The 14,739-nt window shown below is 47.2% G+C and overlaps 1 protein-coding gene across 1 annotated transcript in view; it reads left to right on the top strand.

Annotated features, from left to right (window-relative positions):
• Positions 1 to 10,069: 10,069 nt before the first annotated feature.
• LOC120381569 (gastrula zinc finger protein XlCGF7.1-like) overlaps positions 10,070 to 14,739 on the top strand; it is a 64,488-nt gene continuing 59,818 nt past the window's right edge. The window contains exon 1 of the mRNA XM_039499738.1: positions 10,070 to 10,079. Within this exon, the coding sequence (XP_039355672.1) occupies positions 10,070 to 10,079 (10 nt within the window). The remainder of the gene's footprint in view (positions 10,080 to 14,739) is intronic.

The raw sequence follows: 14,739 nt of genomic DNA, 5'->3' as shown, positions 1-14,739 counted from the left end.
TCATATGTGGCCCCCACAAATGGACACAGTTCTCCAGTTGTGGCCTAATCCGCACAAAGTGGAGTGGAAGAATTACTGCTTGTGTCTTGCTTACAGTACTCCCTCAAATACATTCCAGAATGATGTTTGCCCGTTTGCACTGTTGACTTATACTTAGCTTGTGATCCACTATGGCCCCCAGCTCCCTTTCCGCAATGCTCCTTCCTGGGCAGGAATTTCCCATTTTGTACGTGTGCACCTGATTGTTCCTTCCTAAATGAAGCACTTTGCATTTGTCCTAATTGAATTTCATCCTATTTACTTCAGGCCTTTTCTCCAGATCATTTTGAATTTTAATCATAGAATATCAGGGTTGGAAGGGACCATAGGAGGTATCTAGTCCAATCCCCTGCTCAAAGCAGGACAAATCCCCAGGCAGATTTTTTCCCCAAATCCCTAAATGGCCCCCTCAAGGATTGAACTCACAGCCTTGGGTTTAGCAGGCCGATGCTCAAACCACTGAGCTCTCCCTCCCTGGTCTATCCTCTAAAGCACTTGAAACCCCTCCCAGCTTGGTATTGTCTGCAAACTTGGTAAGTATAACAGAGGATGTTACTGGGAGGGTTTCACCGTGTCTCAGAGGGTTACACCATGGTGGGAGGGGGCTAGGCCTGTACTGGAATAAGGTCACTCTGTGCTTCACAGTGTGGCAGAACCTAGAGTGTCCATTAACAGGGAAAAATCCGGGGGGAATCAGCATGTGGAATGGACAAAAGCCCCCTCTGCATTCTCTCACATTGCCCTTCTCGTCCTGGCAGGCTACAGATTAACGTCCACGTTTTGCTCCAGATCATTTCATCCTCCCAAAGGGAAGGAAATGGCTGCAATGGAGCTGGCTCAGGTAAGGGATTATCAGGGAGCTGGTGGTGGGTTCTGCTTGGAGGAGAGGAGCAGTAAATGCATAGGAGGATAGGAGCTGCTGGAGGTGGTGGGAGGCAGGAAATATCTCAGGTGGAGAAAGGGAGGGGACAGGATGTGACAAATCTGCTGAAACTTATGTAATTTAGGGTGTGATGGGTTGTCACCCCGGGGTGCAGTCTGGGATGGTTCTGGGAACCGCTGTGCCCTCTAACCCTCAAGCTGGGCTTGCCCTTCTCACACTGCTTTGCTGGAGATTCAGCCAGCCTCTCCAGGGCCTGTTATCACCCAACACGACAGCAGGTGGCGCCATGCGTCCAACTAAGCTACCTGAGTGCTTTACCTAAGCCGCTCAAGGACAGATAGACAACAACAGCCAATTTCCCAGCTCCCCAACCTTGCACACCTGCTGTAGTATAAATTTAGAATTATACCATCTTATAGTGCACAGGGATCTGGATAATGTAAGCTCATTAATATAGTTCGCCTTCCCCTCGATATGGGAAAGATGTGCACAACAAGCCTGTGCTAACCAAGCTCAGCTTTTTCCCAAACACTTCATTCAAAATGCACTGATTAAGATAAAGCATAAAACAAGTTTATTAATGGCAGAAAGGTAGATTTTAAGTAATTATTGTTAGAACAAAAAAGGAGCCGGTTGATCCAGAGGCGGATATGAATACAGGCTTCTTTATTGTGTTACTTGTGTTCCCCTTGACCCAACTATCGAGTAAGTACTGGATTAGTTACATCACATGCCTTTTATCTAAGTTTGTATGTAAACACCTACATCCGTTACAACACCTCAAAACCCCTCATTAAGTAGTAAACACTCATACAATTAGTATACCCACCCCTATCCACTATCACAGTATTACACATATCATAGAGGCATTTTTACCTTGAAAATACCGTTCTTTGCAATAACGTGTTGCCACAAATTTCCCTAAACAGCAGTTCTCGGGGTATGGAGGAAGGGTCAATGAGCAGTTCTCAGGGAGGGAGGAAGGGGCCATAAGCCAGGGCTTGTTTATGTAGCTGGGAAAGGAAGGGAGGGGGAGATAACATTTCTTTTACTTTCTTTCACACAAAGGACATTTATTCCAGCAACTACATTTCTTATGCAGCTGCATCAATGTCAATTATTACAAGCAACAGAGAGAGGAAAAATATGGCAACTTATTTGCTCAGCAAAGAATTCCTGCCTGCTTATGCCTTTGTCCCCAATGCATGTCAGCACATTAGCAGCTTCCCAGCTGTTTTACTGAACCCTAACGTATCCCAACAATTCTAAGTGATAGCAAACAGATCAAAGCAGATTACTTAGCAGATAACCAAAAACTCAAACTAAGCCTAACATACTAGATGGATAGAATTTGAATTAGCAATTTCTCACCCTGACTGATGCTACAAGCAGTCCCCCAAGTTTCCATACACAAGCTAGAAATCCCTTTACCCTGGGAGCAGCAGTTCCCCCAGTTCAGTCTTTGTTCCTCAGGTGTTTCCAGGAGTTCTCTTGTGCGGGGAATGAGGCCAAGAGATGATGTCACATGCCACCTTATGTAGCTTTTCCATATGGCGGGAACCATTTGTTCCAAACTCAGTTCCCAGTCCAGTTTGTGGAAAAATACAGGTACCAAAATGGAGTTCATTGTCATGTGGTCTAGTCACATGTCCTAGCGTGTCCTGCTGAGTCATAGTAGCCATGACTCATAGGCTGGCTGAAACAATCACAGGAAGGCTAAGCTCTTCCATGGTCCATTGTCTTTGTTGATAAGCCATCAGCACTGTCTGGCCTCTTCATTGTTGTACCTGAAAGGCTCGTTGTGGGTGTTACCCAGAGTAAGCACATTTGAAATACAGCTACAGAGTCAATATCCATAACTTCAAATACAAACATGATCCATGCACACAAATAGGATAATCATATTCAGCACATGACGCATCTTGCACAAAATGCATCATAATTATGTCCTAATCATATTATAACCATACCACTATGCTGAATATGGGGTGTAGTGTCAGATAGGGCCTAATTTCAAGGCATGGAATTTGGGAATGGAACTTCTCCTCTTTGTGGAACAGGAAATAACCCTCCCAGACTCCCAGTGCTGTAGCCTGAATCTACTGCCACTTCATTAGTTACCACCACCCGCAATCTTTGTGATACTGCAAACTTTATCCGTGATGATTTTATATTCTGTTCTAGGTCATTGATAAGAATGTTAAATAGCACATGGGCAAAAAGCAATCCTTGTGGGAACCCGCTAGAAATAAATCCACTTGACCATGGTTCCCCATTTACAATCCCAGTTTTTAATCTATTTAATGTATGCTGTGTTTATTTTGTATCATTCTAGTTTTTTAGTCAAAATATTGTGCTGAATCAAGTCATATGCCTTACAGAAGTCTAGATATATTACATCAATACTATTAGCTGCAACCAAACTTTTGATCTCATCTAATAAGGATATCCAATTAGTTTGATAGGATCTATTTTCTCTAAACCTTTGTTAATAGGTGCTAATTATATTGCCTTCCTTTAATTCTTTATTAACGAAATCCAGTATCGACTGCTCCATTATTTTGCTCAATATTGATATCAGACTGACTCTCTTGTAATTAGCTGGGTCATCTCTTTTACTCTTTTTAGTATTGGCACAGCATTAGCTTAATTCCAGTCTTCTGGAATTTCCCCAGTGTTCCAAGTCCTAATTACAATCAACATTAATAGTCCACCACGCTCCTCCACCAGGTCTTTAAAAACTCTTGGATACAAGTTATCTGGACCTGCTTATTTAAACATGTCTAACTGTAATAGCTGCTGTTTAATGTCCTTGTGAGTTCTTGTTGGAATGGAAGGAGTGTCGTCGTCAACATCTTATGATACGAGTACAGCATCTGTTTTTCTCCAAATCCAGGAGAGAACACTTATTGAACACTTTTACCTCTTCTGCATTATTTTTGATAATTCTGCCATTTCCGTCTAGTAATTTATCACTACCATTGTTAGGATTAATATACTTTTCAAAACTTCCTTCTTATTTTCATTGATTGGTCATTGATTTCTGATAGCTTCCTGTGACGAGGCAGTTCTGGCAGGACCCAACTGAGAGTGCCAATTCAGGACCACTTGCTCAAACAGGGCAGTCACAGCCCTAGGCTGGGGTTTTTCCACCTCTAAGGCAAACCAAACCAGCCAGACAAAAAGGACTTCGGTTTCACCCCACTGGCTAACCACAAGTCACACGAGCAATTTCCTTAGACATTCCAGTCTCCCAGTATCACCACCAGTGCCACACGTCCCGGGGAGGAATGGTTATGAAAACCAACACCCCAATAAAAGAACAAGGTTCTTTCGATTCCAAAGAATCAAGCCCCAGACCCAGGTCAATATACACATCAGATCTTACCCACAAATCATGCTGTTGCCAATCCTTTAGAATCTAAAATCTAAAGATTTATTCATAAAAGGAAAAAGGTAGAGGTGAGAGCTAGAATTGGTTAAATGGAATCAATTACATACAGTAATGGCAAAGTTCTTAGTTCAGGCTTGTAGCAGTGATGGCATAAACTGCAGGTTCAAATCAAGTCTCTGGAGAACATCCCCCGCTGGGATGGGTCATCAGTCCCTTGTGTAGAGCTTCAGCATGTAGCAAAATCCCTCCAGAGGTAGAAGCAGGATTGAAGAAAAGATGGAGATGAGGCATCAGCCTTATATAGGCTTTTCCAGGTGTAAGAACCTCTTTGTCCTTACTGTGGAAAATTACAGCAAAATGGAGTCTGGGGTCACATGGGCCAGTCCCTGCATACTTTGCTGAGTCACAAGGCGTGTCTGCCTTCTCTTCATGGGTCAGTTGTGTAGCTGATGGTCCTTAATGGGCCATCAAGCAGGCTAGGCAGAGCTAACACCAGCTTGTCTGCGATGTCTCCCAGAAGCACAGCACCAGCTTGAAATACAGACAGGATAGAGCCAATACTCATAACTTCAACTACAAAATGATACGTACATACAGACAGCATAATCATAACCAGCAACCCATAACCTGGTCTTAGACACCTCATATGATCCCCTTTACATCAGATTTGTTGCCACTACAGGACCTTGGTTGCAACCCATGTTCTATATGGTCCCAATTTATATCAATAATGTCATACTTCCCTTACCAATTTTCTACAATTCTGACCTTCTAACTCAGGGGTGAGCAACCTTTCAGAAGTCTTCATTTATTCACTCTAATTTAAGGTTTTGAGTGCCAGTAATACATTTTAACATTTTTAGAAGATCTTTCTCTGTCTATAATATATAACTAAACTATTGTTGTATGTAAAGTAAATAAGGCTTTTAAAATGTTTAAGAAACTTCATTTAAAATTAAATTAAAATGCAGAGCCCCCCGGACTGGTGGCCAGGACCCGGGCATTGTGAGTGCCACGGAAAATCAGCTTGCGTGCTGCCTTCAGCACCCGTGCCATAGGTTGCCTACTCCTGTTCTAACTAATATTCTTTACTACTGACTTCCCTTTTCTTTCTTATATTTTATTTGGAGAGTGTTTCCTACCAGGGAGCCATTAGTAGGGTCCAGAGCCAGCCCCATCTCCTATATCAAGCTCTGGCTAGTAGATAAATGTGAAGACCCTGCCTCCGTCTGTCAGCTGGGAGACACAAAGTTTCTCTCTTTCTACCCTCTGATGCCGCCTCTCTGTTCTAGGCAAGGTGGGGTGGGACTCCGTTAACATGTGCCTCCCGGAGCTTCCATTTACCTGGTGCTGCTGTTCCGTGAATAGTGGGGCTGTGAGTGGGGCAGCAGTTACTGAGTGTTGGACTCTTGCTCTTGCAGGGGCCGGTGACCTTCGAGGAGGTGGCTGTGTATTTCACCAAGAGGGAATGGGCACTACTGGACCCTGTTCAGAGAGCCCTCTACAGGGATGTCATGCAGGAGAACTATGAGACAGTGACCTCGCTGGGTAAGGAGTCCTGTCCCCTGGGTTATTAGAAGCTGTGGGGTCTCTGAAGAACCTGAGCAGTAATAACTTTATACCTTTATTCCTCATACAAGTTTTGACAAGTTTCCTTGCCCCCCCTTTTTTTGCGTTATCTCCCACCCACTAGTACCATTTTTGGACATGTGCCATTTTGGTGCTGTCAGTCATTTTAAATTGCATTGAATGTATCCTTATTGGCTACATTCATAACTACATTAATCACTGTCGCTTTCATGCCTTTTCCTCATTTTAAGAGGAAAATATGCTGCCTGTAGAATTCTAAATTGAGTAAATAGGTGTGTGACTCATGCATGGCTTGTGTGACAGTCAGATGAGCTCTTTTAGGAGAGCGTGTAATGTTGCCGTTCAGGATCCCATGGCTGAAGGGATAAGCGAGCCGTGGGAGGGACGGAGATGGGGGGTAGTAGATATGCCAGGACATGGGGTGGGTGTGTGCAGGGTTAGAGCTAAGAAGCAGCAGGGAGGTAGGAGGCTGTGAGAGACGAGGAGAAAATACAAGATGTTCTCAAGGTGCCGGGAGGTGGTGCTGTCTGAGAGTAATGGGAAGAAGCGGAGGGGAATGTGGAGGACTGGCACCCCGGATGTGGGGTGGTTGGTTCAGTGTTAGGGAGTAGAGGTTTGGGGGTCTGGAGCTGTGGGGGATCCCAGACCTTTAACCCCGAATCCCTACCGAAGCCTTGTTGCTTTAGAGCCTCCACTCCAGTTTTGTTTCTGTTCAGTTTCACTTTATTATACATTTTTTCCCCAAATATTATTATTTTAACTCTTGACCTCCCTCTCCCACTCATTACCCCCCTCCTCACATAACCTCCCCATCTCCTATGCACAGCGACCCCGGCCACCGATCCTGAGTCCTTGCTGCATCCTCCCTCCCAGAGCAGGGCCCCTACCCAGGCACAAATGGGCACTTCGTTGATGATGTCACAGGGTGGTATAGTCTGTACAATTTTTACACCTATAAGATTACATATTCCGAAGCCCTTCACACCAGTCGGGCTTATCTCTATATGCCGATACAGTCTGTTCCCTTCTCAGCTCTGATGCTGCAGAGCCTTGCCTGTGTCCCTGTTCCCGTTCGCCCCCTAACCAACATTCATGGGGCCTCATCTGGAGCACTGTGTCCAGTTTTGGGCCCAACACTATAAGAAGGATGTGGAAAAATTGGAAAGCATCCTGCGGGGGGCAACAAAAATGGTTAGGGGACTGGAACACATGACTTCTGAGGAGAGGCTGAGGGAACTGGGATTGTTTAGTCTGCAGAAGAGAAGAATGAGGGGGGGATTTGATAGCTGCTTTCAACTACCTGAAGGGGGGTTCCAAAGAGGATGGGTCTAAACTGTTCTCAGTGGTAGCAGATGACAGAACCAAGAGTAATGATTTCAAGTTGCAATGGGGGAGGTTTAGGTTGGCTATTAGGAAACACTAGGAGGGTGGTGAAGCCCTGGGATGGGTTCCCCACGGAGGTGGTGGAATCTCCTTCCTTAGAGGTTTTTAAGGTCAGGCTTGACAAAGCCTTTGCTGGGATGATTTAGTTGGGGATTGGTCCTGCTTTGAGCAGGGGTGGGACTAGATGACCTCCTGAGGTCCCTTCCAACCCTGATATTCTATTATTCCAATTTCCTTCCCCCCTCCACTTTGACCCCATTTATAGAGCAATATTCTCAGCTATATCTTAACCAATCATTGTGCTGAAATTTAACTAACCAATTCTAACATATTGTGACTAATTCTCTAACCCAGGCTTCGGCCACCTTTCAGAAGTGGTGTGCTGAGTCTTCATTTATTTGCTCTAATATAAGATTTCATGTGCCAATAATACATTTTAACGTTTTTAGAAAGTCTCTTTCTATAAGTCTATAATACATAATTGAACTATTGTATGTAAAGTCAGTAAGGTTTTTAAAATGTTTAAGAAGCTTCATTTAAAATTAATTAAAAATGCAGAGCCTTCTGGACCGGTGGCCAGGACCTGGGCAGTGTGAGTACCACTGAAAATCAGCTCATGTGCTGCCATAGGTTGCCTACTTCTGCTCTAACCAATTATAAACCACTACCTAATTAACTTACACCTGGCAACATTAATTATACAGGAGAGAAACAATTAGAGAACCAGACTGATTAACAATGTAAAAGTTGTGGCCATAAAGATAAAGCAATACAGAAATGAGGGTTTCACAACCATTGATAAGTGATTTCTTGCCAGACAGAATGCTATCAAATTAAGGTTTCTTTAACCATCTTAAGATCCAGACAGGATCGACTTCCTAACAGCCCAATAGCACCTTATTTCAGTGTGACGGGTTTGGGATGTGAGGATGTGACCCTTCGCTTCCCAGCTTTTGGCTGCCCCTGCTGCTTAGCCAAAGGCCTTAGCCTAAGAACAAGGCCTCAGCCTATCCTAGTGAGAGAAGGCCCAGGCACAGGCAGACTGTGATTTTGTTTCTTTGTTTTCATACTCCTGTAACTAGCTAAGTGATAAAAATACACCTAAGTTCTTAAAATATAGGCTTTGCAGGCAGGCCTGAATATCGCCATTCTAACAGAGGGTTCTACCCCTTCCCCCATGCTGTGTCTGTCTTGTCTATTTAGACTGTAAATTCTTCAGAGCACGGGCCATCTACTATTCTGCATTTGTACTATACTGTACTATACTATACTGTACTATACTATACTGCATTTGTACTGCATTTGCACAACGGAGACACACTGTTAGTTGGTCCTTAGGCACTAAGGTAATGCGTATGATTAATAACTCCTCTCCTGCCACTTGGAGCCAAGGAAGCTGGTCTTGGGATGTGTGATGGAGCAAGGCCGGATGGCTACAGGAAAGTATTGAGGAGCAGGTATGTTAGCTCCAGGCTAAGCAAATCCCTAGTACCATAGGAACCAAAATGGCAGTCGCTCCAGGCTAATCAAGGCACCTGGGGTCAATTAAGAACTTTCTAGAAGGCACCGGAGAGAGCTACATTGATTGGAGCACCTGCAGCCAATCAGAACAGGCTAATCAAGGCACCTGGAACCAATTAAGAACTTTCTAGAAGGTACTGGAGAGCTACATTGATTGGAGCACCTGCAGCCAATCAGGACAGGCTAATCAAGGCACCTGGTATAAAAAGGGGAGCTCTCTCCAGTCTGAGGAGGAGGAGCCAGAGGAAGGAAGTGCGTATGAGGAGCTGGGAGTCAGAGACACAAGGAACTAAGAACTGAGAGGGTGTACTACTGGAGGATTGAGGAAACACCATACAATCTAGCAGTATCAGACACCAGGAGGATCCTATGGTGAGGATAAAGAAGGTGTTTGAAGGAGGCTATGGGGAAGTAGTCCAGGGAGCTGTAGCAGTCAGACAGGGGTTACAAGTAGCACTATAGAGACTGCTGCAATTCACAGGGCCCTGGGCTGGAACCCGGAGTAGAGGGTGGGACCGGGTTCCCCCCAAGTCTCGCTACTCCTAAACAGACATAGGAGGAGTTGATCCAGACTGTGGGTTTCATCCAAGGGGAAGACCACTGAGGGGAGGAAATCCGCCAATAAGCGCAGGACCTACTAGAGGAGAGGAGGAACTTTGCCACAACTGGTGTCAGGGGTGGGATTTTTGGTGTGCACAGCGCGGCAGAAGAAGGAGGGTGATTTAAAAAACACACATACTCACACACAAAAAGGGAAGGGGGTTTACAATTTGTTACCACAATGGATGATGTAGTACGGGCACTGATACAAGCCACGGCGGCCCAGCAGGAGGCTACCCGTGGCCAGGCAGCTGCCCAGCAAGAAGCAGTGCGGCTGCAGCAAGAAACTAACCGCCTGCTGATGGACCAAGCTGTTCAAAACCGAGCTATGTTGCAGGAACTGGTAAGCCAGGTAAAAACCCTTGCAGAAATGAACCGTGGGCATGATGGGACACGGCTCATACGGGCTAACCATTGGCTGCAGAAAGTGACGAGGGAAGATGAGGTAGAGGCATACCTTCTGGCCTTTGAGAGGACAGCTCTACGGGAGGCCTGGCCTCGAGATCAGTGGGCTAGCATCCTTGCCCCGTTCCTGTGTGGGGAGGCCCAGAAGGCCTACCATGATCTGCCTGAAGAAGCTGCAGCAGACTACTCCCAGCTGAAGGCAGAGATCTTGGCCAGATCTGGGGTAACATCCGCAGTACAGGCCCAGCGGTATCATGAGTGGCGGTACCGGGAAGACAAAACCCCACGATCCCAATTATATGACCTCGTCCATCTCGCACGAAAGTGGTTGCAAACAGAATCCCGGAGTCCGGAAGAGATACTAGAGGTTCTGGTCATCGACCGGTACACGAGGGCACTGCCACCAGATCTCCGCAAATGGGTAAGCCAGAACGATCCATGCACTTATGATGAGATGACATCTCTGGTAGAAAGACGCATGACAGCCAGGGAATTGACCCAACTACGCAAGGAAAGCCCCTTCCGTAGCAAACACCCAACCCCATCCCTGGAAGGAGGGACAGCCAAACCCCTGGGGAGTCCTAGGTGGAGGAAGAGGGGGGCTGAAAATCAACAGAGACTCCAGAAGGGAAGGGATTGGCCTGAGTGGAGGGAACTCTGTGACTAAAACCCCTAGCCCACAGGATGGGAGACTGACTAGAAATCGTTATAGATGTTATGCATGTGGGGAGTGGGGACACATAGCAGCACAATGTCCCAGCACCGAAGAGCCTATGCAATGCAACTTGGGGGATTGGGAGGTCCCATGCTCCCTTATCCACCTGGTGGGCGTTGCGTTAGCCCCACATAACTATACCAGGCCAGTGAAGATAAATGGAACAGAGACTACAGCACTGGTGGACTCAGGAAGTGCTATCACCCTTATATCGGGTAAGCTGGTAAAAAGTAGCCAGCTGCTGCAAGCCAAACGTGTAGCAGTGACATGTGTGCATGGGGCCATGAGCCAATACCCCACCATCCCTGTGGAGATGGAGGTTCAGGGGAACCCCATTGAGGTGACAGTGGGCGTTGTACCTAAACTCCCATATCCTGTAGTTATTGGGAGAGACTATCCAGGGTTTGATAATTTACTTCCCCCTGAGAGGCTGCAGGGAAGTGGAGACCCTGTTGACAGTGTCTCATCACTGGGGGAATGTCAACCCCCAATGTTTTCTGAGTTTTCTCAGGATCTATTCTCAGCCCCCCAAAGGCCGGAAGACAAAAAAAGAAAGGAAGGCCGCGAAGGCTTTGGGAACCCAGATCCTGACCCAAGGCCAGAAGACTGCGCTAGTAGGCAGACGGGCATGAGCAGCCAACAGTGAAACTACCAACACGGAAGGTGAGCCGGAGGCTGGCCCCAGCCATGAGGGCAACAGGCCATTGGAAGAAGCAGAAGCCGACCCCTGGGAGCTCAGGCAGGGTAGTCCTGGGAGAGAGACGTTCGGACGGGACCAGGCAGAGGACCCCAGATATGATAACGTCAGGAAAGAGGTGGCTGAGATAGATGGGATACCAGTGGAGGGGAAGGTCCGAGGTCCAGGACCCTACTTTATAGTGAAGAAAGATCTCCTGTACCGTGTGGTGCAAATGCAGGAGCAGGAGATACATCAACTTCTGGTGCCCCAAAAACATCAAAAAGCCATATTGAGCCTCGCCCACAGTCACTTGTTTGGAGGACACTTAGGGGTAGAGAAGACCCAGGCCAGGATCCTGCGGAGGTTCTTCTGGCCAGGAATACATGAAGATGTCAGGCGATACTGCACCTCTTGTCCAGAGTGTCAACTACATAGCCCTCGCCCACACTTGCGGGCCCCTTTGATACCTCTTCCAATAATAGAGATACCATTTGAACGCATAGCCATGGATCTGATTGGGCCCCTAGAGAAGACAACTCGGGGCCACCAACATGTGCTGGTTGTACTAGACTATGCAACCCGATACCCGGAAGCTGTCCTCCTACGCAACACAGCTTCCAGGACAATAGCTAAGGAGTTAGTACAGATCTTTTCCGGTCGGGCTTCCCAAGGAAATGCTGACTGATCAAGGGACACCTTTCGTGTCTAAATTGATGAAAGATCTCTGTTCATTGCTCCATGTACAAGCCCTACGGACCTCTGTATACCACCCACAAACAGACGGCCTGGTGGAAAGGTTCAATAGGACCCTCAAGGCCATGATCAGGAAAGTGGTGAGCCGGGATGGGAAAGACTGGGATACCCTATTGCCTTACCTCATGTTTGCCATCCGGGAAGTTCCACAAGCCTCCACAGGCTTCTCTCCATTCGAACTACTATATGGGCGCCACCCCCGAGGCATATTGGATATAGCCAGAGAAGCCTGGGAAGAGGAGCCAAATCCCGGAAGGAACATAGTTGAGCGTGTACTACAGATGAGGGATCGGATAGCCCAGGTTACACCCATTGTACGAGAACACTTGGAAAAAGCACAGGAGACCCAACGGACCCATTATAACCACCAAGCAAAGCTTCGACGGTTCCAACCGGGGGATCGAGTAATGGTCCTTGTGCCCACAGCAGAAAGCAAGCTGTTGGCCCAGTGGCAGGGACCCTATGAAGTAATTGAAGCCGTGGGAGAGGTAAACTATAAGGTATGGCAGCCATGCCGCAGAAAACCGGAGCAAATTTACCACATCAATCTTCTAAAACCTTGGCATGATCGAGAGGCATGCTTAGTCACCCGGGAGACTCTTCCCCAGGAGGATAACGTACATGAGCAAGTAAAGATATCACCCGACTTGACGCCAATCCAAAAGATCGAGGCAACCGATATGATTAATCGTAACCGAGATGTTTTCTCTACAAAACCGGGGCGGACAACTGAGACCTATCACCATATCCGCACGATCCCTGGAGCCAAAATAACACTGAGACCCTACCGAATCCCAGCAGCCAAAAGAGAAGAAATCAAGGCCGAAGTAAAGAAAATGTTAGAATTAGGCATTATTGAAGAATCCTACAGTCAGTGGTGCAGTCCAATTGTTCTAGTGCCCAAACCTGATGGTACCATGAGATTCTGTAATGACTTTCGCCGACTGAATGAAGTATCCCAGTTTGATGCATACCCCATACCACGCATCGATGAACTGGTTGACCGACTGGGTAGTGCCCGTTTCTTGACTACATTGCATCTGACAAAAGGGTATTGGCAGATTCCCCTGACCAAAGAAGCTAAAGAAAAGACAGCGTTCTCCACCCCAGACGGGCTATTCCAGTACACTGTTCTCCCTTTTGGGTTACATGGGGCCCCAGCCACATTCCAGCGCCTCATGGATAAGCTGCTGCGCCCCCATACTAGTTATGCAGCTGCATACCTAGATGATGTCATCATCCATACGCCAGACTGGGGAACCCACTTGGAGAAGGTTGAGGCAGTGCTACGCACCTTAAGGCGGGCTGGCCTCACCGCTAATCCTGCTAAGTGCGCCATAGGACTAGCAGAGGCTAGGTACCTGGGATATATTGTAGGAAGGGGTATAGTGAAGCCCCAAACTAATAAACTAGAAGCGATTCAAAACTGGCCCCGGCCAACCCGAAAGAAGCAGGTCCGTGCATTCCTAGGCGTGGTAGGCTACTACCGTTGGTTTATTCCCCACTTCGCCAGCAGGGCAAGTCCTCTAACGGACCTGGTGAAGGCTCGAGGTCCAGACCTGGTAAAGTGGACCGACGTTGCAGAGAGGGCGTTTGTAGACCTTCAGACGGCCCTCTGTAATGACCCCATACTCATAGCCCCAGACTTTACCAAGGAATTTATTTTACAGACAGATGCTTCTGAGGTGGGGTTGGGGGCAGTTCTGTCACAAATGATTGGAGAAGAAGAACACCCGATTCTCTACCTAAGCAGAAAGCTGCTCCCACGAGAACAGAAGTATGCAGTAGTCGAGAGAGAATGCCTCGCTGTCAAATGGGCCATGGAGACGCTGCGTTATTACCTCTTGGGCCGGCGATTTACTCTTGTGACAGACCACGCACTTCTCCAGTGGATGCAGAGAAATAAGGAAAAGAATGCAAGGGTCACCAGGTGGTTCTTATCCCTACAACCATTCCAGTTCTGTATACGGCATAGGGCTGGATGTCACCACGGCAACGCTGATGGTCTTTCACGAGCACACTGCCTGGCGTCCCAAGTTGCACAACCCTATGGTGTTGAGCAGAGGGGGGGATATGTGATGGAGCAAGGCCGGATGGCTACAAGAAAGTATTGAGGAGCAGGTATGTTAGCTCCAGGCTAAGCAAATCCCTAGTACCATAGGAACCAAAATGGCAGTCGCTCCAGGCTAATCAAGGCACCTGGGGCCAATTAAGAACTTTCTAGAAGGTACCGGAGAGAGCTACATTGATTGGAGCACCTGCAGCCAATCAGGACAGGCTAATCAAGGCACCTGGTATAAAAAGGGGAGCTCACTCCAGTCAAGGAGGAGGAGCCAGAGGAAGGAAGTGCGTATGAGGAGCTGGGAGTCAAAGACACAAGGAACTAAGAACTGAGAGGATGTACTACTGGAGGATTGAGGAAACACCATACAATCTAGCAGTACCAGACACCAGGAGGATCCTGTGGTGAGGATAAAGAAGGTGTTTGAAGGAGGCTATGGGGAAGTAGTCCAGGGAGCTGTAGCAGTCAAGCAGCGGTTACAAGTAGCACTATAGAGACTGCTGCAATTCACAGGGCCCTGGGCTGGAACCCGGAGTAGAGGGTGGGACCGGGTTCCCCCCAAGTCTCGCTACTCCTAAACAGATATAGGAGGAGTTGATCCAGACTGTGGGTTTCATCCAAGGGGAAGACCACTGAGGGGAGGAAATCCGCCAATAAGCGCAGGACCTACTAGAGGAGAGGAGGAACTTTGCCACAGATGTTACTGCTTAAAAAT

The sequence above is a fragment of the Mauremys reevesii genome, linkage group 14, assembly GCF_016161935.1.
Source record: "Mauremys reevesii isolate NIE-2019 linkage group 14, ASM1616193v1, whole genome shotgun sequence".
NCBI classification, from domain to species: Eukaryota; Metazoa; Chordata; order Testudines; family Geoemydidae; genus Mauremys; species Mauremys reevesii.
The sequence above is the reverse complement of the archived record's forward strand: the minus strand, read 5'-3'. Positions and strand labels throughout refer to the sequence as shown.